General features: G+C 43.2%; 1 protein-coding gene across 1 annotated transcript in view; it reads right to left on the bottom strand.

Moving 5' to 3' along the window:
- CCDC178 (coiled-coil domain containing 178) overlaps window positions 1-24,421 on the bottom strand; it is a 387,761-nt gene that overhangs the window by 33,725 nt on the left and 329,615 nt on the right. The window contains exon 20 of the mRNA XM_025210410.1: window positions 4,414-4,548. Within this exon, the coding sequence (XP_025066195.1) occupies window positions 4,414-4,548 (135 nt within the window). The remainder of the gene's footprint in view (window positions 1-4,413; window positions 4,549-24,421) is intronic.

Below are 24,421 nucleotides of genomic sequence, written 5' to 3'. Positions count from 1 at the left end.
TCACTATCCACACATCTAAAATTCTCCTCCACTATCATGACTCCTGTTCACATTCTTCTCTCCAGTCTTGAAACATCACATCTTACCACACTTAAAATGTCATTACAAAGATCATCTTCTTTGTCTATTGCTTTGACTATGTCACTCTCTTTTTGCATGCCCCTACTGACTCTCCTATTCAATCACTATTTGTTATGTGCAAACTCCTTTCTTTCTCCCTGTCATTTACCCCGCTTTCTTAGGTAGGTGAGTCAGCTCTAGCATCTCAAACCAGTTTTACTTCTTTCAAAAAGACTTTACAGCCATAATAGCCAAATCAACCAAACTTTAACAAAAAATCCAAACCAAACCAAAATAACTAAAACACACTCTTTAGAGGATAAAAAAGGCAATTTTAGCTTTGTGCTTGTCCTCAACACTACAGCCTGTTGTCTCTTCCATTGTACTCCTTTCCCAAAATTCTTAACATTCTTTATGGTTCCACCTTTGTTAACTGGTCATCAGATCCAGCTGGCTCCCAGCCTCCCAGCCAGGCAAACTATCAGCTGCTGACCACCAGCAGCTGGGTTCTAGCTGGGTCCCACCTGCAGCCCTTAAACCTCCTTATGCTCCCTTTTAAGGTACTAATGGCCTATCCCAATGACACCTATTCTGTCTTGTATGCTCCCTAGATGTCATCTCTTAACTCCATTCTGTTAACAAGGCAGCCCTTGATCACCCATATGTCACATTTTTTGACAACACTGCCACGCATTTCAAGCCACAGTTCATATATAGAAGGAAGACCTGTAAAAATCTGCAAGTCCTCTACATTTTTTTTCTTGTAAATCTCTCTTTAAACCCCACCATGGTCATGATGTCTACAAACCACTAGAGAACAGTTATACAACAGGTGTACTATGGCAAGGCTGATTCTACTATTCGTGACTGTCACTGTTACCTTAGTTAACATTATCGATTTGTTATATTCAATTTAGGTTAGAATGAATGGTCGTCTGGGTAGGGATGATGTTTTTACTATATGTTTGGACAATGCCTAACACAGTGGAATCAGTAAATTACTGTAATATTAATATTATCAACATCAGCAAACTAAGCCTGCCTCTTGCTGGCAGGAAAGGAAGTGAGAAATATCACTGTTGTCAGTTTTACCTCTGAGAGGCACTTGAATACTATGATGGAAGGCACCAATATAAGATCTTAGAAAGACAGTGCTAGACAGAAGCATAGAGACCAACAAAACAAAACAGAACCCATCATCCTACACAGAAATGCACTAATCAACATACCAAGGATTCCAGAACCCAAAAAATCCATTTTGCTGACTGGAAATGTACCTTTTTAAATACCTCAATGATTGCTCTCTGAATCTAACTGAGCTAACTTTTCCATTTAAATTTTCTATTTACGATCTTTAATTGATTCTCTCAATTAAACTGGAGGGTACTGGCCTAGAACAGTCTACAGTGAGGTGGGTTGGCAACTGTCTCAGAGTATGATCCCAGAGAGTTGTAATTGATGGGATGGCCTCATCCTGGAAGGCCATCTCCAGTGGTGTCCCCCAGGGATCAGTGCTTGGGCCCGTGCGCTTTAACATCTTTATCAATGACTTGGATGAAGGGGTGGAAAGGACAATGATTAAGTTTGCGGATCACACCAAGCTGTGGGGAAATGTGGGCACATCAGAAGATAGGGTAAAGATCCAGGATCACCTTGACACACTGGCACTATGGGCTGAATGCAATTGGGGTCAATAGGGACAAGTGCTGGGTTCTTCATGTGTCTAGGAAAAACCTTCACCATAACTATATGATGGGTGGTGGTCCACTGGCTGGCATTGCAACTGAAAGGGACCTGAGGGTGACAACTGACCAGAAGATGAATATGAGCCAATGGTGCAATGAAGTTGCCAGCAGGATAAACAGAACTCTGGCGTGCATCAGCTGATGTGTTGCAAATAGATCCAGAGAGGTGCTCTTCTCTCTCTATTTGGCGTTGGTGAGGCCACAGCTGGAGTATGGTGTCCAGTTCTGGGCACCACACTTCAGGAAGGATGTGGATAACCTCTAGAGGGTACAGAGAAGGGCCACCCATACAATTAGGGGCCCAGAGGATAGGCCCTATGAGAAGAGACTCCGGGAACTGGGTGTGTTCAGTCAGAGTAAGAGAAGACTGAGAGGTGACTTGATAGCTGCCTACAAGTAGGTCAGGGGTGAACATCAAGATCTAGGGGAGCAACTCTTCAGAAAAACCCCCCTTGGGAGGACAAGGACCAATAGGCACAAGCTAATTGAGGAAAAATTTAGGCTGGACATAAGGAAAAATTTATTTTCTGTAAGGGCATCTAGAATCTGGAATACCCTCCCAGCAGAGGTAGTGCAGTCACCACCCTTGGAGGTGTTCAAGAGGAGGCTGAACAAGCACCTCACTGAGCTTGTTTGAGCCCAGTAACTTTGTGCCCATGGCAGGGGACTGGACTTGATGATCTCACAGGTTCTTCTTGGTCCTTTGATTCTATGAGTTTATGATTCCATCTTTACTAACATAACAATGGATCATTTTAAGACAAATTATATAAAGACTATATAAGGAATAGTGGAGTTACAGGATCCATGTCAGAGAACTTTTAACACCAGCAGATGGAGACATAAATTCTTCTGACTAAAATGTTGTCTTCAAAGATATTTTGAGCTTCAAAGTATAAATATGAGCATCCCCAGTGTTACAGAGGTTTATGTCTGGGGGGTTGTTTTAGCTGCTTTTAGTTATGTCTACTTCTAGTTATTTCAGTTATTCAAGGCAATTTATATTGAATGCAAACAATTTTTTTGCCAGAACAAAGGACTTCCAGAAAGCTCATTCATTTCAACATAGACTAATCATTGACATAAAAATACAGTTACAGGTTACGTTCATACAACTGTCATTAAAATATTACATAGCGTGGGGCTAACTTAGAGATTCATATGCGCAGAAACCAATTGGCACCTGTGGCTTCTATGTAACTTATTATTCATTAACTGAATACTAATATCTTTCCTTTATTCACTGTTAGAGAAGTTAAACACAAAAGGGATCAAAACTGATCACAGCTATACCATGTGACATTCAAAAGGATACATTTAGTTTGTCAAATTTTAAATATGTTTTTAAGTATAATCCACTGCTTATTTGTCTTAGTATAATATTTGTATTTGACAAAAATAAAGAAACACTGACCAAATACCTCATAAAAATTAATGAAGCATTTTAAATTACAAGAAGAATGGAAAACCTCATTCTATTTTTATTTTTAAATTCCTTTTTCCTTTTCTTCTTTCTGTTAATTTGTTTTGGATTTTCAAAATCTTCAATAACAACAGGATGCATTTGGATGCATATAAGAAAAACCATGACTTAAATAGAAATCCTCAGTGAAGGTTCTGAAAATGGATCCCCAAAATGATGCAATTTAAAGGAGCCCTAGAAGTTTTTTTTCAAGATAGTTTTTATCTTGTTCATGCTAATATTAACTATGAAGTAGAACTGTATAAATATTAAAATGTAATACAAATGTGGTATCCTAATGATTGTACAGCAGAGCTTGATGGTTGAAAATACAAGTTAAAATTTATACAACTATGCTGCATTAAGGAGGTATCAGCTACATAACTTTTTTGGAAAGAACAAGGCTGAAGAAATGTTTCACTCAAGCCTTTTAAAAACCTTTCAAAAATGCCATCTGGTTATGGCCATTAACTATGGGAAGAGATTGAAAGGAGTGGCTTTATAGAAATATTAACAACATACCACTGTATGAGATAAAAAGAACAGACCGTTTAACCATATTACACACTATTTTCCCCAGAAAATATAAACATAAAGTGGGAAAAACCCCAAACTGTTAAACACTGTAGGTATCTTGAAACCATTGGTAAACGTTGTAGCTCAAACCTTGTTGTTTATTACCAGATAAAGGGAAAGTGATCACATAACCTAATTATGAAGGTGTGGCTCTTTACCTAAAGCAACAGACTTATGCTAAAGAAATGTAATACAAATAAAATGAAATTGACAATAATGTTTGCCATGGTGATAGTATTTGCACAAAACAGTACACGATAACATTTTCAAAAACAGCTGAACTGCAGTAAAAATATCTTTATATTTTTCAAATGTTTATATCCAATGTATTTATAATAATCTTTTCAAAGGTTTGTGAGAAATAAATCTGATCTTTTTTTTTTTTTAAACTATGCATGGTATATGTGCTAACTTACTGAATTCATCCTTCATGCAATTCCAGTTTATTAAAGAGGTTAAAAATTTATAAAACTCTGATGGGATATGGTTTTAATGCTTCATCACACTACCCATCATTTGCTTTTCAATCTAGATCGGAATGATCTTTCCTACTTCCCTGCAATCACCTACCTGCACAGCTAATATTTTCTGAGCATTCTCATGAGAGGCTGCCTGGAACTTCGCCAGCCCAGCCTGGCTATAGAGGCCTCGCTGTTTGAAGTACTCCACCAATGCCCTATGCATCCTGCTCTGCAGCACGGAGAGCTAAAAGGGGGAAAGGCAAAAAAACCCAACAAAACAAGTCAGAGTAGGAGAGGAAATTAATGGCAGTGTTCAAGAAGAATGATGGAGGGAAATATAGAAAGCAGTCAATAGCCCATTCTGCACTGTACGGACCTGACAGGAATTTCACAGTCTCTTGATTTTTCAGCCCACTCATGTGCATTCATCAGAAACCAGTCACATCTGGCTGCTAGGATGGGGGGTTAATTTTCTCTAAATGCCTCAGCAGTTTTGTTCTAGCTGAGGCAAACTCTGTGACTGCAAAGCTGATGAGTAAAATATTTCTACTTCACCCAGTTTAACTCAAAACCGATAGCCTCGGGACATATTGAACCTTTCTTAAAAAAATAATCTTTTGAAGCTTTTTGAATGGCACATCAGGTCAGGCCAAAGTTTAAAATGCAAGTTTAAGACTTTGATGGACATCATGGCTTTTTTTCCCCTTGTAAAGCTTATCATAGCTTGGCAATGTGTGCTTTAGAGCATGACAAAACTAAAGAGAATTAACTTAGCCATCAACTGCTGAGGGAGAACAATAACAGGAAAGAAATTTCCAGATAGAACTACCTATTAATCTACCTAGCTATAACCATGTGACATGAAAGCATCCAACAGCACTAAATTACAATGAATGCAGCAGCTGAAAAGTGACACTATTTTTTTCAAAAGGTTTTTTATATGAAAAAGAATATTGGAGATCATTGGAACTGTATTGATCACTGCATCTGAAATTATTCAAATCAGAAATGTTTATTTAATATGCTTTTACAGTTTATTATTTAATATAGCAGCAGCATTCTCACACACTGTTGTTAAGCCTCTGTCAGTACTTTCATCATTTTTAAGCATTTATAACTCAGATAAACTTGGCACCGCAGGTCTCAGTCTAGAAGCAAAATCTATTAAGACAATTTGAAAATCTACCAATACAAAATGTGGCTGAAGACACCTGTGTACGCTTATAATTGAAACTTGGTTTGTTTCTTAAATTGACATTCTGCCAACATTTGTCCATAATCTGGGCTAGTGCCTTTGGGTGATCTGGAAAATACAAATTAAAACCAACTAAATTAATTTGTTTAGAAGCATGCTTTTGTGTTCAAGCATGCTAATTATTTCAATAAAAATTTCATAGCTATTGTTAGCACATAGCCTTCATGAGTATGCCTGTCAACCAGATTAACACAATAGATTATACTGTTCCTTTGGAAATGTTACAATTCATTAAGGTCAATGCTACAGGTCAGTAATTGGGCCAGTAATAAAGAAGCCTGTACATGATAAGAAATAACTGCTTTTTAGGAGCCAGCCTATTGTGTCAGGTGAAACAGCCACTTTTCAAAAGAACATAGATTTTAGTAATGCCAAATGAGCTACTAGAATCTAGAGAGTAATTAATGAGTATTTTCAAAATTAATGGTCTGATTTTCAGAGGTGCTGAGCTTTCACAACTCATATAAGCGTCTATGAAAGCCGAACTAGTAGGCATCTTTATAAATTAAGCCAGACAATCATAATTTAGGAGTGGGCAAAATGGCAGATCTGGCTGGTGGCTGGACTCCATTTCCCAGCAGCCCCTGCCCATGTTGATGCAGCTGGATTCCATGGAGACCCCATGACAGTGCAGGGCTAGGGTTTCCATGGAGACCAGCCCCTGCAGTGCTGGCAGGCTGAGTGGCTGGGCAGGGAGCTACTCCAGGGCCAGGATTTTGTGGCGGTGAAAGCACGGTCAAGGAGTCAGGGCAGACCTGCAATTTGCTGCCTGCACGTCCCAGTGGATCACAGCTCTGCCCTGGCTCCAGACCACACTTGTCACCGCCACAAGATCCCAGCCACGGGGCAGCTCATCACCCAGCTGCACACCCTGCCAGTGCTGCTGGGGCCAGTCTCCAAGGAAACCCTGGCCCTGTGCTTTTATAGCCCTGCTGCTGCTGGAGTCTTCCTGGAAACTGGGTGCAGCAATGCAGGCAGAGGCTGCTGGGAAATGGAGTCAACTGCAGGCCCAATTCAGCCTGCAGGCCGGACTTTGCCTACCCCTGATATAACTAATCTTTTACATCACAATTTACATATTTATTTGAATTTGATCTATGTGAATGGCATCTATGCATCAACAATAGTAAAAACAAAAAATAGTTAAGCAAACCAGTTTAGAAAAATACAAAAATCTGCCCCAATCTCAGCCACAATCTGAAACCAAATAGGAACACGTTTTACAATATGAATAAAGTAATCGGAATATCACTGCTCCCTTTTTGAACACCAGTAGGCTTTTTTCTGAATTCCTTCTCTGAGTGTCTGTGGCATGTATTTCTCTGCTGTTTTAACTTATATTTTCAAATCTCAGAAGATTTGAGGGTCTCTGGGGCTTTGAGTGAAGAAACAACACAATATACAATATTTTTAAAAAGTGTGGCTTCAGGTCAACAGAGAAAATGTCCAAGGGAAGATACTCCACTGTGGATTATCATAGTTCTCTTGCTCATGGGAAGTCATAGTTTACTCTGGTGGGAAAATGGATGCTGAGGAAAAATGCAAAAGGATTTGTTTCAAGATTGTGAGGGGAGTCAGAAAGAAACAGATCAAATATGTTTGTATATCCAAAGTCTGGCTTATTCAAATCAAACGAAATCCTTCAAACTTTGAAGTTATACCGGTTAAGAATAATTCATCACAGCACAGAATGATAAAAAATAGGGCTGAAGAGACTTCCAGATGTCATCCAGTCCAACCCCCTGCTCATGGCAGAATGTGCACTGTAAATATTAAGCAGAAATACTGTTAATAAAAAGCTATTAACTGCATTTCTGCTTTTAAATAATGAAAAACTTTCAAATTGCAAGTTTGTTCCTCTTGCTGCCACATTATGCTCATTGACTCCCTATCATGGTATTTTCATTATATCCATTTTTCTTGTCTTTAATAAGAGGCAAGGACTGTATGCAACTAGGCATTTGTACTGGGCCCATCTCAATGGGGCCTCAATTCAATGTGGCCTTCTAGGCTGCTTGTACATGCCATGGGGGTTTACTTTGGTTTAATTCTCCCTAAATTGAAGCGGTAGTTTATTAAAAACACTGCTTCAAATTAAACCAAAGTAAACCCCCATGGCATATACACGTGTTGGGCCTGATCCTTACCTGCTTCTCTGGCAGGGCAGGGGTAGAGGGGAGGGGGAGCTGCCGATGGGCTGAGTGGTCTCTGAACTACAGCGGGGGGTGCTGGTGCTTCCCTCTGCAGTGGCAGTGGTACCCCCCCAGGTGGCACTTGCCTGCAGGCACCTGGCCTGGGCAATCCTGGGGGGCACCACAGCCATGGGGGGAAGCACCAAGCCCCTGTGCAGCGCAGGCAGGAAGACAGGCTCCAGGGAGGGGAAAAAAAAGATCAGGCTCACTGCTTTTTTTTTTTTTTTCTTTTCAGGGAAGCCTGCCTGCATGGGCTGCCTGCACAACCCCTGAGCTGCACGGGGCCCAGTGCTTCCCTCTGCGGCTGTAGGGTAGCAAATTAAAACACCTCCAATGTGTTTTTATTTTGCTACATCCCAAAGTTATTTAACATGCAATACACTGCTGACAGTGTAAACAGCAGTGCCATTAACATGCAATAGGCCACTGACAGTGTAAACAGCAATGCCATTAAAGCAGTGCAAAAGGGCATTTAAGCCACTTTAAAGGCAAATTTTGTGGTGTGTACAACCCCCCCTAGAGTCAGCTATAATATAAATAACATTATAATTCAGAAATTATCATATGGACTTAATATGTGTTTATTTGGAAAATGTGTCTCAAACTTAAATAACTACTTGTTATCTAAATTTCATTCAATCTTATCAGTTTATACCAAGGAACCTTTTTATGTGTTATAATTTATGCCATAATTAATGTGTTAATCATGGCATGGGCAGATATGCTCTCAATTTATCATAAAATCACAATGAGCCATAAAAATGTTCCACATCTAACATAGAACATCTTTATGTCTGGTTTGTGTAGTGTCTTAAATTTAACATGTGGCCAGGGCTGACAATCAGCTGATTGTTGGTCCCAAGGCCAGGACTGCATGAAGATCTGGAATCAGCCCCTAGAACTCATGTCTGATTCGAGAGTTGTCTGGGCCAGGCTATCAGTCCTGCATGTGGGGCTGGGCACCCAGATTTCAACTTGCTGGTGCAGGGGGAGCCCAGGCTCACAGTCCTGGTCTCCCCCTACATTGGCAAGTAGTAATGGCATGTTTGGGATCTGACTTCTGATCCCAACGTGCCAGTAAATGAATGTGTACCAGAGACCTAGGTGACTTTCCAGTCCAAGAAGAATCAATGCTAAGTCTCAGCTGGTTTCAGGGCCTTATTTGATTTTTTTCAGTTAAATAGGAAATTTATGAGTAACACCAAATCAAAACAAATCCAGGCTCAAACTAGAGGTTTATGCCCTTTCCTCTTTACCTCTAGAAATAGGCCATATTTTCCAGAAATTTCTGCAGGGTCATAAGACAAATAGCCTTTAACCTTCCCATGGCTGTTGAACCTGGCACAGTTAGGCATTTCCAAGCTAAAGGCATGATGTCATTATTATTATGATTTTCTTATTATTTCTTATGGTTTGTGATAGCCCTTGAAAAGTATGAAAATAAATGTACTTATATATGTATCCTTTTGAGTCGGACAAATGTTTTTTCTTATGTATTTCTAAATACATTGAACTGAATATGACTATAGAAGATAATGCCCTTTCTTGTACTATAACCCACAGACTGTGAACCTAGGGCTATGCAAGATAGTCATCTCATTTCTGACAAATGCTTGCCTAAGGGGCTAGGGGTGTAGGAGCAGACTGCCAAAAGAAAAAGCAGAACATCCTCCAGCCCCTAAGAAGCATTGGGGAAAACAAGCTCCAGTCCCCCAGCAGTACCTACCACACAATGTTGTTCTGCTGAGGCTGTGGCATTGGCTCTGCTCCCTGTCTGTAAAATAACCCCCCTCAAGGGAATAGTGGGGGCTGGTGCAGGCATCGAGTAGAAATTAATGCCGCAAGGAGGAACATTAACTTCCATGCAGATTTCTACTTTGCTGGGAGGGAAGAATCCTGGAGTGACTGGCTACTCCCTGCCCTCAACCTACAAACAAGGAAGCTGTAACCCTATGGTTTTGTTGGAGGTGCACTTTTGTAAGCTCCTGGGGAGAGGAAATTAGGCTGTGGAGGAGCTGCTTTCTTCATTCTGCTGTTTTGGGGCTTTACTGCCCCATTTTACTCTTCTTTTGTTGTTATTCCCCTCTGTGCCTCACAGCAGAGAGAAGCATATGGCTCTATGTTTGTTTAATTCCTTGTTTATATACTAGTATCATCAATAATATTAGTGCAACTCTGGGGGGAGGGGGGAGAGAGACTGTTAATTAGTTCCTGTTGATGACCTAGCAGAGGGGACCAGTGAGTTGAACTGGAATCAAACTGGGTCCAGATAATCAGTTCAAGCTATTCTTTTACTTGAATTCTTTTACTTGAACTGGAAAAAAAAACAGAACCATAATTAGTCCTATCTACTGAAACCTGAACCAAAAAAATGGGTTACTAATTATAAGGAGTTGACAACGTTGAAAATCAATGTTTTGGTTTGTGTTTTTTTTAAAGATATTCTCTTTATCAAATAGGAAAGCAAAATAACAAACAGACATGTGATTACTAATGGAAAGGCTTGCCCCAGTACAAAGAGAAGAGAGTGAGAATGAAGGATAAGAGAAGGGAGGTAGAGAAGAAGCTTAGGAGATGCACATCATACAAGGCATGATAAGGAAAGTGGTGGAATGCTTCCTGGTCCCAGAAATTAAAATTCTCTCTATAAAGCCGAGGAAACATAAGATAGATCTCCAACTCTTCTTCCTCCTAGACAGGCCTCCTCCCACCCATCCACGCCTCTTTGAGTAGTTCCTCCCTGGAGGCAGCAGAGTAGTTGAAGCCAGGAGCAGTTAAGGAAGAGCATATCCTCTACCTCCTCCTATTCACAGAAGGGGAAGGCAGTCACCCATACCTAGCCTAAGTGGTAGAAAAAGGTGCCAATGACCAGGGCACCATTCAGCAGGCACTACTAAAGGTAACTAGTACTCTTGGCAATGGGCAACTTGTATGGGGTGCACCAGGCAAGGAAGCCTTGCTCTGGAACTGCTGCAGCTAGGTACTGCCTCCAGGTCATGTTGAGGTGGGTAGATAGAATATGGATATAACACCTTGAATGCCCACCTGTACAATGCCTTCCTAGACTTCCTCAAGGAGATGCCACCACATGTAACAACATCTTATATAAGCTCACCAACTCAAAATGGGGAAATAGTCCCTCAACCATCTGAACTACTGCTCTGGCTCTCAGCTTCTCTTCTGCTGAATATGTATGCACTGCATGGGTGAGATCTTGACCCCATTCTGAATGATAGCTGCTGACCAGCCTAAACAGTATGCACCTGTTGCTGGCATCACTCTGCCTGACACCAGAGGAGCAGTGGCCAGCAGGATAGAATGACTGCAACAAACTGAACATGTAAGACACCTGCTGTACAACCATCCTACAGCATGCAAATGACTGAAGTCACACAGGAGCTTCCTCACCAGCACCCAGGCTCTCAATGCCACACCCAAGGAGGCACAACTACAGAGATGGAACGAGAGGCTGAAAAAGATACCTGACAATAAAAAAGGGACATTCCAGTGGTTGATTCCTTACCATCGGGGGCTGATGAACCACGGCAAAGGTGGAAATGTCTTAATTGCCTAAACACCAGAGTTGGACATTCCAAGGAACTAATGAAGAAGTGGGGCTATACCACTGGTTCAACTACCTGCAACTGTGGCACAGAGCCTCAGACTATGCAACACCTGTTGCAGTGCCTGATGCTTGAAGGCACATGTTCAATAAATGATCTTGCAAAGTACAATAAATGAGCACAAGTATGTGTAACAAAATGGTTAAATGTGGTGTAGAGACACAAGACCACACCTTTTGTAAGGCATGGCACTGGATAGTAGTATACCAGGTCCTCCACTCTTATCACCATCCCTGGTCAGAGTGACAAGCAATGACAAAGATGGTAAGTCCAGAGAGCTCCCAGTGGGGAGAGCTTGTTATGTATGGAGGTGGTTCTCTAGGGCAGTATCAGTATCCAGGAGAAGGGAGGCTTCCACTTCAGCCAAAAGTTGTGAAGCAAATTGGGTGGAGTGTAGGCCCCGGCAGGTGGCCAGTGCTTTAGCTAGGAGCTAGGTGGACAGGTTTGGGTCAAGGAGGTGAACCAATGATGGTATGTAACTGGACCAAGGAGGTGCCAAGGCTTCTAACACCAAGTCTCAGTGCTTCTGCCTGAAAGCCATGTTGTGGAATAGGAACTCCTGCAGGATCTCTGGATATCTCAGATACCTGGCCTGGGGTTTCATGTAGGAGGCCCACCACACCAGGAAGAAGTTAAGATAGAATTGTAGGAGGGCATCTCAGATGAGGTGATCAGGATCAAAGAGGAAAAGCTCCCAATCAAGGCTGAGGTCCTCCACGCAGCATGGGAACACAAAAGCCTGTCATTACCAGCAGATGACTCCTCCAGCAAAAAGCAGATGCTGATGGGTTGCAAGGAGAAAGGTGGCCACACTGCTCGTCAGGTGCTCAAAAGATGGCCACACTGCTATCTGCCCACAGTAGCCAGTGGCACCCTTCCCAAAAGAAGTGCATGAGGGGTTTCTGGAGCTTATTTAGCAAGGTCATTGGTCATTTTTCAGCAGGGTCCAAAACAGCACGCTTGTGCCACAAAGTAACAGCAACCAGCCACAATAAGACAGGCTGAGCAGGGCTACCCTTGAAGCTGTGCCTTGACCTCCTAACTGAAGACTTCACAGATAGGCTGGGAAGCCTGGGAAGACACCCAGGACTTTAAGCCATCACAGCTCCAGGACAGGCCCCCAAAGCAGGTATGCGGACTGAGCACTGGCTTGGGTGCCCAGCACAAACATGTTGCTTTTGGCTTAGTTGACACAGGCTGAGGGGGTATGCTTACAGTCCATCAGGGGCTTGATGTTACAATCATGTTGTCAGTGTACATTGTCACCTTAACTGGGTGGTGGAAGCTGGGGCTGAGATCAGTTGGAAGGCGAGTGCTGTCAGGCAACATCACAGCTAATACAAAAGTGGCTCTATGGCTAGAACATAGAGCTTTCTGGAGACAAGGCAGCCCTGCTGGATACCTTTGCATGCTAGGGATGGGGTACACAGTGCTCCATTCACCTCCTGGAGGCAAGATGTCCCAGTACAGGATCTGGATGGTAGAGATGAAGGAGGCCCAAAGCCAAAGGCCTCCAGAGTCGGAAATAAGATGTCATGGCCAACTCAACCAAAAGCTTTCTTTCCATCCAGAGGGAAAAGATAAAAAAGCAGGTTCAGACCAAAATGCTCCACAAATGCCAGAAAATCATGCAGCAGAAACAGGATATTCTGCCAGGTAGCCAATAGCTTTGCTCAGGGCCCAGAACTGAGGCCATGAATATTTTGAGCTAGTTGGCCAGAATTTTGTAATCAGTATGCAGGAGAGATCTGAGTTTTCAGTCCTGAATGTCACCCCCCTTCTTGGACATCAAGGTGAGGACTGTTCACTGGCAGCTGACCATCAGGATCTCGCCTCCAGTGCTCTCCTGAAAAATGCCTAGCAGGTCCAGGATGAAGAGGGACAAAGGGTTTTATAGTATTTGATGGGGAATCCATTGAGAACTAGTGGTTTCTCTGACCTTCAATGGCAGCAATCAGCTTTGCCAAAGATAGCTCTTGCTTGAGCTTGTAGTCTCTGATGTAGAAAACTTGGGGAGGCCCTCAGCCCAGTGTTGAATGGCCTCTGGGTAGACATGGGTGGCCATGAATAGTTCTGTGTAGAATGTAATGGTGTGCTTCTGAATCTGGCAGCAGGGTCCATGAACACCTAGCACAATAGGGTTTTAAGGCAGACAATACATTCCACTTTGAACACCTTTTCTTCGGGCTGAAGTAAAAATGGGTTGAAGCATCAGCTTTAGACAGTTCCTGGAAACAGGTCTGAATTCATATGCCCTGGGTTATGCCATCCACCAGCTCTCTCAAGGGCTTTTTTTAGAATGTGAGAGCGCTGTGCACCCTGTTCCGTCACATAGCCCTGCATAATTACCAGCATCCCTCAGAACCACCTTGAGCTCCGCAATGTCCCTCTTGAGCCTTGCATACCGTAGTGGAGATCTTGTGTTATTTTATCTGTGTATGTTTAGAAGAAATCCTGATTTTTACCCTCCCCAAAATATACTACTCCTTTCAGCAGGGAAAGCCACTTCTTGATGCCATCAAGATGTGCCAGAAGCAGGCAGTCCTGAAAGTGGGCATACTGCAGGAAATGGATGTTTAGGCACCAACAGGATGCATGGATCAGTGAAGTGGGAAACAGTAGTTCACATTGTGGTCTGAGAGTCCTGACAGAACAATATGGCTATAGCAAAGCAGGGACAAGTGGTGTTCAGTAATGTAAAGCTGATCCAGCTGATCCAGGTGAGAAATGGAGTGCATCAGCAGTCACCTTTGCCAAGGTTTATTGGCTCATGCTAAGATGGAGGTGACACCAAACAGGGTGGCACATTAGGCCTGCCATGTGTTGGGTGGCCTGTAGCTGCCAAGCAAAGAATGGATGGGGTTCTGATCCATTTTGGTCCAGCTTCTCCTAGAAAGTGTAGCATACCAGGGGAAAGGCTCAGTTCCCCTGCTCCATTCCTCACTTGCATTTGGGGTCAGTTTATCCTCTCTTTGCATGGACTGGCTTGTCTCTGCTGCAGCCTTATTCCCCACCAAACACTGGCCAAGTAGGCGAGTGGGATTACTGTAGTGAAAGCATGTGGTATCTTCTGTGTAGAGATGCTCACCTAGCATTAATTACAGGGTGGTTCTCAAGGACTTGTGAACCTCTTACTGTCTGTAGGAGATTCCAGTGTCTTGAAAAAGCATACTCTCACCCACTCAGCACTGGGCACAAAGATGTTTATTAGGATGAGGTGATCCTGTCTGAAGTGGCTTGGATGTATAGCAGGTGCCCAGGGACAACTTCTGAATCTGACTTCAGTGTCTGCAAGAACAGGACTGAAAATCCCATTGTGGAGCTGGCGCCATGGCTGAGAAAGGTCCTTCCCCTCCAGGTGGTGTTCCAGTCTGCCTGGTCTGTGTGTGTGTCTTGTAATAAGATCAAATCTAATCATTCTCGGTTCTAAGAGAGCTGCTCAATTTTCAGCACCCCTTCACGTTTGAGTGAGCATTGTGAAGGATTTGAGGGAGAGACAGAACAAGCGAAGAGGAAAAAGCAAGAAGGAAGGAAAGGCCATGGGTTGCCTATAGTAGCCCCTGAAATCACCTGTAGGAAGTATGGGGCTTATTCACTACTGCCAAGTAGCACTGTTGAGGATGCTTGTCAGCCTTGGTTTCCTGGACACAGAGTTTTGCCATTTTCTTTGTTAGCTTATGTAGCTAGTTGCCTCCTCATTTGCAGCTGTTTTGCCTCACTTTGGGTGGAGACTAGAAAAATCTCACAGCCACAGCCAGGGAACCATTTGGTTATGTGGTTCTCAACCCTTTTTGGACCCTTGGTCTCATCAGAGAAACTAATGATGACCTCTTCTGAATGCATTCCTGAAGGATGCATTTGATAGCTGGTGGCCTTCTTGTAAGGAATGTCCATCCCCCATGGAGTGTCTCCTCTCCCTGAGGGGGGAGACTATCAGATATATCAAGGTTTCAATGATACATCAAGGATTCCATGGGCTTATCCCTGCATCTCACCCTCCCCCAGTTCTAGGGCTCGCTCCACTTCAATGCTTGGCTGTGAGGGGGGAGGGTCTGGAGCCATGGGAGGAAGGAAATCAATGAGGCTCAGAGGGAGTCACCTTCCCACTAGGACCCTTGGGTCCTCAGTGGGTTTTCTGAGGTTTCTGTCAACCCCAGCTCTCTTAGGGACACATTTTCCTGGGTTGGAGTCTCTTCCAACTCTTGGGGGCACTTTCTATCCATGCTCCTGGTGCCAAGCACAGAAAACTCAACCTCCATCTCACTGGTTCCACACTCAGACAGTTGAGGTGGGAGTCCGGATCTGGTGGTTTCCTTCATAGCTTCTTGGGCTACAGAACCAGCCTCTGCTTGGTGTCTGGCCTGTGATGGTGGGAAAGCGTCAGACATCTCAGTAAGAAGTGGGATCTCAGATCTCCAGCATCATCTACCTCAGGGGCAGTGAAAAGGTTCTGGGAGGATGTTAGGATGGCCAAAGCAGGTTTTGAGATTCACTCTTTTGAGTTCCAGTCCCAGAAGTAAAAATTAGGATTTCTCATGCATGGGAGATGTGGGGTGGTTTAGGCTAGGGACAGAAATTACACATAAGCCGGTATAAGTGATCAGAAACCAGTTCAAATCTGTAACAAAACAGAAGTTCCTTGAACATAAGTTGCTTTCAAAATGGCCAAAACTGGTTTAAGATAAACTTGGATGGATGTAGTATAAGACTTAACTGGTTTAGGTTAAATCAGTTTACTGAAATTCTGTCCCATAGTCCCTCCGCATTCAAGTTAACTCACAGTCCCCCAACATCCTAGGACAGGGGTTGTCAACTGGGTGTACGCATAACCTTGGGGGTACTTGGGAAGGCCCCAGGGGGTAAGCAGCGGCAGCACAGAGAAGCAGGGGTACTTGGGAAGTGCCACCATTGCCACTGCACAGCACCGTGTGCCGCCGCTGCGCTGCTGCCGTTTCATGTTCCGCCCCCCCCCACAACTCCACATCTGGAATGGGGTACCCACCAGGAGAAGTACCCACTGGAAGGTTGAAAACCACTGTCCTAGGATGCTTTCCACCTGCCCCGCAAACTGCCTCACAGGGTGGGCAGGCTAACCTTGGTCTAAGCTGTTTGTGCAGGCTGAGTTGGAAGGCATGCTCTAGCATGCCCTGGCTTATGGCCTGGGCCACTGCAGGCATGTGGCTACATTTCCAGAATCAAAAGTGAATGTCTGTTCACTTGATTATACAGTCAATCTATGCAGCTTCAGCTAACTTGTGAAGATTGAATTGAGTCAGCCTCAGGTTTTTTGACTGTCTGTACTTAGCCTTAGAGTCTTGCCCCCTGGTGGCAGTCACCCAAGAAGGATTGGGGTGAAGGCTGAATTCCTCTGTTCCATTCCTCCCCTGGGCTTGGCAGGGTGTTGGGGGGTTATCCTCTCTTCTCTGTGCATGGATTCAGCTGTTCCTGTTATTGCCTGCTTCCGCACCAGACACTGGCCAGGTATGTGAGTAGGATTACTGTAGTGAAAGCATGTCATCTCTTTCGTGGAGATATGCTCACCTAGCATGTATTACAAGGTGGTTCTCAAGGACTTAGCTCCACCCTTCAGGATCATAAAGACCTGCCTTCTGAAGGACAGGGGATGGACAGGGGCTTTAAAGATGACAGTGAGATTCTATGAATGGGGGTCATAATCTTACCAAAATGAGCAAAGTCCTCAGCCAGTTTCTCATAACAGAAAAAAGGAGATATTGGACAGCCTGACACTTGTGGATGAATTGTCCAAAGGCTTTGTGGTTAATTGTTACATGCTGCTCTGCCTCCTTGCTGACATGGTTTGGGGAGCTCAAGAAAATAATGGGTATTGTGTTAACTCAGGAGACGTACCTGATGGTATTGTAGCCCACCAAGTTCCCAATTCCCAGGATGCATTCCTCCACTCCAGCACAGCCAGGGATGAGGAATTTCAGACTGTGGGCTCTTGGGGATTTGAAGATTCCTTCACAGACTATGACTGCCTATTAGAATTGGCCATTCTGGCAGAGAAAGGGTTAACACAAGAGGTCCCAAGCTGTCTGGGTCAGCAGCTGGGGGTGAGAATGGGGAGAACACTAGAAAATGAAAGTTTAAAAAAAAAAAGTAAAAAAGGCAAGAGGAGGAGGAAGGTAAGGTAAGAGTCACAGAGGGCGCATCTACAGGAGACATTTACTGTGGAGCTGCCCAATTAGCTCCCCAGTAAAGTCTCAGTGTCTACATGTGTGGCCCTATTAGGCCTCAGGAACCTAACTATGCTGCAGGTTATTACTTGTAAATACTGCTACGGCAGAGTTCTTTAGCGCACAGCAACATACGTGTAGATGCTGACCTGGCTGGCTGGGGCACAAGCAGGGCAGCCCACCCTGCAAGAAATAGTTTTGGGGCCCCCTGCCCTGAAGAAGCAGTGGCAATGTCAGCAGCTGGGGGGGGGGGGGGGGGGGAGGAGGTGGCAAGCGGCTCGACGTGAAGCTGGCGACATCAAGTGGTTGGAAACACACATGACCCCCCCCATGGGAATGTCTGAGCCGGGAGGGCAAAGGACCAAGGTAGGGAGCAGCATTGCCTGGTGCTGTGCTGCTCCAGTCACCTCCCAGCCCTGGCCCTGGCTGCCTCCTGGCTCCAGCCGCACTGGCCCTGGCCCCAGCTGCCTTGGCCACCTCCTGGCTCCAGCACCTGCCCCAGCTGCCTCCCGGCCGCACCAGCCCTAGCCCCAGCTGCATCCCATCCTGGCTCCTTCCCCACCCTGGCCCTGGCTGCCTCCCCTCACCGGACAGGGGGCCCAACGCCAGGGCCCGGAGCAGAGCCAGGCTCAGCTGCACTGCCAGGCTGGAGGGGATGGAGCCCCGGGACCCCCGCACTCGCCCTGCCCCACCCTGTGTTGTTCCCAGGAAAACCCCAGCGGCTCCTCCAGAGGCACGGCATCAGGCAGCCAAGCGGTGGGGATACGTGGTCCCCCGATCTTTGCACAGGCAAGGGCAGGCTGCAGCTGTGAGCTGGGCTCAGCTTCTGCTCTGTGTTTCTGCGCCTTGCTGCTGCCACTTGAAAGCAGTGCCCACTGCAGGTGCTTCCCACAGCTGGGCAGGCCAGGTAGCAAGGCACATGGTGGTGGGCACCACTTTTGAAGTGGCAGCAGTGAGGTGCAGAGACACAGAGCAAGGCTGCTGCTACCTCCAGAAAGAAAGGAAGAAAGAAAGAGAATGAATGGAAATGAGGGAGTTTAAATAAATTGGCAGTTTATGCTGATCTACAATGCTTTAACTGGCTGACTTGTTCCTAGAGTGGAAAAGGTTGGTATGGGAACCATTGTTCTAGAGCATGACCCATCTCCATCAAAAGGGGTAGTAACCAGTGGGATCCATTTCCTCAATCACCTTGGTGAAGGAGAGTGAAGAATGGACACTCTTCCTTGATGTTAAATGAACTCACATGGTTCAGTAATCTCTGAACTGCTTCTCAGACATCTTGCCGATACTTTGTGAAAAAACCCAACCATTATTGATTTGATTCTGGAAACATACAACTGGGTTGCACTATTGCTTTTGTTTTATTTATAAAATTATAGTTCTATTGAAATTTGCCACAGAATCTGAGAATCAGTTATGGGGGGAAAACAGACAAATCCCACAAAGTAAATTCTTCAAATATGACAGAGAGAAAAAACATTCATTTGTCAAGTTTGGGAACCAGAATGCCATTCAGTCATGTCAAAGATCCATACCACCAACCCAGTATGACATTCAAAAACACCAATTTGAGGAGTATGCTGAACTTTCTTTAGAGAGAGAAAAAAGTTTTATGGCAAATAATAATAAATGACCACAACATGCTCACAGTCCTGATGAACACACAATGAAAAAGTCTAGAAGAACATATACACTACTTTGGAATTCTTGTTCACAACTAAGGCTGATGTTTGTCATTGTCATAGGTCTCAAAATGAACAGGTACATTGGCAATACAAAACACTAGCACAGCACAGATAGGTGGCAAACACATAGGACACATAGGAGGCTAAGACTTTATGTACAGCTGATGTTACTGTGTGATACCTCTGAAAAGCTACAGGCAAAGAGAAACAACTTAGTAAATAGCAGGTCATGCAAACATCCTTGAAGACCAACTGTCAAAGTAATATCACATTAGAATGCAAGACCAAGAAGATAAAAGTTTACCTAAATAGGCAGCAATATATTTACTAAAGGAAGCCACAAGCAAGCAGTGACATCAAGGACCAGAAGAACATTAATTTATCTGGGCTAGATCCACAAAGGGTCTTGGGTACCTAACTGCCACATTAGGTTTCAAAGTCTAAAACCACACCATTTTGTATAAATAATTACTGAATTCATCCAAATCCAAGGCAACTTCAAATTTAAGATTCTATATGTGGAAAATTTAAAATGTGTTATAATTTTCCATGTATTATATCTAACTATTGGACATTCTCTTAAATGTATCCCTTCCACTACTGCAGTGGGAAAAATAGTGGCAGAGGGGCAGGCAGCTTTTCCCTTGCCCCTTGCTTCCCACAACCACCCCCTACCTACTTCCCCCTTCCAAGAGACTATGCCCCGCAGTACCTGCTCCCCTGCCACCTGTTCACTTGAATCTGTTACCACTTGCCTCCTCCTGGTGTCTGCCACCCCAGCCAGACAGGGGTGGTTGCAGCAGCCAAAGCCAGAGCCAGAACCAAAGCCAGAGCTGAAGCTGGAGCTGGAGCCGGAGCCAGAGCTGCTGCAGCTCCCCCGCTTCTGTGCAATCTCCCACACAGTCCCCCAGCCCACTACATGATCCCTCTACTTTTCCGCCTGCCCTGGCACCACATGGTCTCCCTTGGGTAGGAGCTAGAGCCACAGCAACCATCTCCCTGGGTTGTACTCGAATTCAAGACAAGTCTTCTTTTTTCCCCATGTTGAAGGCACTAATTCTTGCCATTTACTGTAGTGGAAGATTAAGTGTCTAGATCAAGGCTCTGGATTCCACTAGGCTTTAAGTAATTGAAGTGTTAGGTGCTGAAATCTAAGCCAAAATCCCTTTGTGGACCTAGTCTTCTGTGCTCCTATTCCACAGCTGTAGAACAGGGGTAATATCAACCCTGTCATCTCATATGAGTTGTGTGAAAATAAATTAATTTGTATTAGTGAAGCACTTGAAATCTAGAGAATTTACTGCCTATCTCAATACTGGTATTTGCTAATTTCTGAGTGTTTGACTTTGCAACATTAATAATATCCACTTATGAGAAGAAGAAGAAGAAGAAGAAGAAAGAAAGGAAGAAATAGGACTTTATTTGGTACTTTTGTTAGTTAGGAGTGATAGTTTAATCCATAAGTATATAATTTAAGAAGTTATGAAAGACTATGGTCTTGATATTATCAGGTGATAAGGATGCTTGGCTAAATAATTTTATGACAACATGGATCTGGGATGCCCTAACTGACTTTATTCATTTGGTGCTTGTACAAACTCTCATTGGTGCAACTAACAGGATAATTTGATTTAATAGATTCCACCTAATATAATTTTGTAATTATGCAATAATCCTATTAACATCAATCATCAAGCTATGAAAAAATATAAATAAAATGAAAAAGAAATGTATTGACACTATTATTTTCATAATTAATGTTAACTACTACGTTACTGCCACTACTAGTTATCTACTATGATTTTCTGGTCCAAGCAGATTGCAAACATGAAATAATAGTGTGCTAGTCCTAAATCTACATTTTCTCTATTTTCAAATGATGTTAATCTTATATCAGAAGACGCAATGTGTGTGTCATATTAATTCAATAGTGCAATGTGAATGCTGCGTTCTATGTAGATGACATAAGCCTTATCAGTTCCATTCATTGTTACAACTCAAACAATGACAATTACAACAACTCTACAGATCTGGGCACCAAAAGAATGGCAGATTTATTAGCTAAATCCAGTTAATATTTATCTTTCTTTAAACTACTCAACTACCAACTTACACCAGTACCATATACAAAGCTCTTAGGTAATGAGATATTTTTTTATTGTCAAATCTGTTCCATGGATCACTGTTAAAGATTACATAGTTCGTTTAAATAAAGCTCTTTTGTCAATAACTTGGATATCTTTTAAAAATGAATAAAAGCCTCCTGAAAACACCCAAATATCCAGCAGTGTAAGTATACAGGAAATGATGCAGTTGTCTTTCAACCTTATTCCAATTGGGAATGATTTGGTAAGAAGATTAGCAATGTTAAATAAATATACAAAATGAAAAAAAAATTTCCAAGAATTGTTGAAATAAAGCTAACAATATAACTAACAAAATGCCAGGCAAGTTTAGGTTCAGTCTTGTACAGACAAAAAAATATCATGAAGAAAAAAACTGAAGAGATATTTTTCCTCTTAATATGGCTCTTTAATTGTCATTTGCCAGGTTTCAGATTAAAAGACTATTTAAAGCAACTAAGTCAAGTTTTCGAATGCAAGACATTCTTCATCAGGTCTGACCAGTGCAAGTTAAGCAAAGCATAGTAAAAACACTAGTAGGAATGGGGAGAGAGGAATTGCCAGGGATAGCAGACAGATAATTAGTGAAAGAAAGAAGATGATTACTGTGAGAGCAAGGCTTATCAAAAGGGAGGAGGATTATCCTCACCTTCCCTGAGTCACGTAATGGACAGTGGGTGTATCTACATGTTCATTAATGCACTGTAGTTACTGTATAACCAAGTACTAAATCAATGCAGAGTAACTGGCGATACTGCGCAGTAGTGCTGGTGCACAGCTTTTTAGTGATGCTAACTGAGCAGTAGCCTAATATTACTGTGCATTAGTGTATTAGCATGGTTTTTGCCCTGCATGTTAATGCGCAGTAGAATTAGGCTACTGTGCAGGTACCATCTCATGTAGATGAGCCCAGTGGGTCATAAAACCAATATCAGTGTTAAATCCTTGCTTCTTAATGTCCCGTCAGTTTGTGAATTTTCATTCCCAAGTTCACCTTTTAAAGGCGCCTTGTGTAGGACAATGGTGAGGTCAGAGAGGGATGCCTGAACCAATCAGAAGAATCATCAAACTACTACAGCCTATACTCAAGAAATGTCAGACCTTGAGAGAAATATTCCCAGTCCCTCTTCTCCTAGCTTTCAAATAGTCCTATAACCTTATCCAACTCATCATGATAAGCAAACTCCCCACTGCCTAACAGACATCAAGTGCAACACAGTCTTGCCTTAACAAGAAATGCTTAGCCTGTCAACACATCTCCCTGCCACTACAGTCAACAGCCCCATAACAAAATTATGGTTCCTACAAATGCCTTTCCCAAAATGTGATGTACCTGATCCAATGCACTACATCAGAGGTTGTCAACCACAGGTACACATACCCCCACAGGCACTTGGAAAGGGGCTAGGGGGTACATGTGGGTGGGTGGGGATGGAGCGCTTCCACCCACCACCCTGTGTCTCTGCCTCCCAGGAGAAGGGCCGGCAAGGTGCGGGGGTGGGGAGCAGGGGCAGCAGCTCCCCTCTGTGCATCGCACAGGCACTGCCCAGTCAGCCGGACATTGTGGGGGAGGGAGCTTGCATGTGGTGGCTGCTGACATGTGTAACCTTCCCTACTCTGTGTCCAACTGCTGCCACCCCTGCCCCAATCTGCCAGAAGTGTACCAAGAAGAGGTACACTCCTTAAAAAAGCTTAAAAACCCCTGCACTACATGCTCTCATGGCAACTATGCAGGTGAAACTGAACAGCAACTAAGCACCAGAATAAATTCTCACAGAAAATATTATAAAGACAGAGGCACACCTGCACCATTAAGAACACATTTTTTCACAGAACCACTCCCTCCCTGACCTCACCATTAACTCTTTGTCACAGACACTAATTATTTTGCACTGTTAATCCTAAAATACTCTGAAGTCAGCAAAATATCCAGAACAACAAGAAATCAGTCTTAAATGTATTAAATGATCAAAGAATTAAAATACTGTGAGTGATTAAACATGGTGTTTCTTACCTCATCCAGAGCAGCTACCAATAGGTGATCATACTTGACCCAACATGCTCCAGGCCTCAAGGATCAAGTCAATCCAGCAGTGTAGGAAGATATTCTGCACAATTTCTACAATATGAATGTCAAGGTGTAGCCCATGACTCTTAAAACACAATTCCAGCATTAATGTGTACAAAAGGAGATGTGAAGTATCCACCGAAGCACAGCAAAATTGTGAATACATACCAACAAAAAATGATATCAGAGACAGCATGCAACTCTTCTAAGAAACTTCCATAGATTGTAGGATGGATTCAAGAATCCACTGACCATCAAATATTGGCAAGGAATGCTTTGAGTGGGTGTAGTGAGTTGTATATATTTAACCCTAAATGGTTAATGTGAATTCAGTACACTGTTGCAGCATGCAATGCTTCAACCAAAACAACTCATTTTACAACAATGTAATTCTAGAGTGTAGAGAAGACTTTGTCATCTACTCTTAAATCTTAAGCCTTTTTGGTTGCTCCACTGCTCCAGAGCGTCTTTAAGAAACCTCAACTCTTTCTTCACTTGGCTCTTCTATACTTTTTCCAGGACTTCATTCTTGAAGTCTCGGAACGGCTCCAATCTTTCTTTCACCTTTCTTCCTCATTGGTTAGCATCAAAGATCAGCAGCAATTTGTCAGACACCTATTGCAGATCAGTATTTATCATATTTCACGCTAAATTACAAATCAGCACTTTATGTAGCAATGATATAAAGCATCTGAAATAGTCTCTTATAAAAGCTTCTCCCACAATACATCATGTTCTTTTCCTAAGTTAAACTCTAATTTAGGAGCTAAATAACTTATTTTTGGAGATGTATTGAAAAGGTACCATATCTTAACTCCTTCCTTCAGTTCTGAGAAGAAAATTATGCGCCTGAAATTCTTGTGCTCCAGACATAGCAGTTATTAAAGATTCACTTTTAAGGTTGAACTTCTGCAATGACAGGGACTGTACTGATCCCTTATATAGAATTATAAAATCATCAAAGTACTTCA

Source organism: Alligator sinensis, unplaced genomic scaffold, assembly GCF_000455745.1.
Source record: "Alligator sinensis unplaced genomic scaffold, ASM45574v1 scaffold88_1, whole genome shotgun sequence".
NCBI classification, from domain to species: domain Eukaryota; kingdom Metazoa; phylum Chordata; order Crocodylia; family Alligatoridae; genus Alligator; species Alligator sinensis.
Note: the sequence above shows the minus strand (reverse complement) of the source record. Positions and strands in the feature narration are given on the sequence as shown.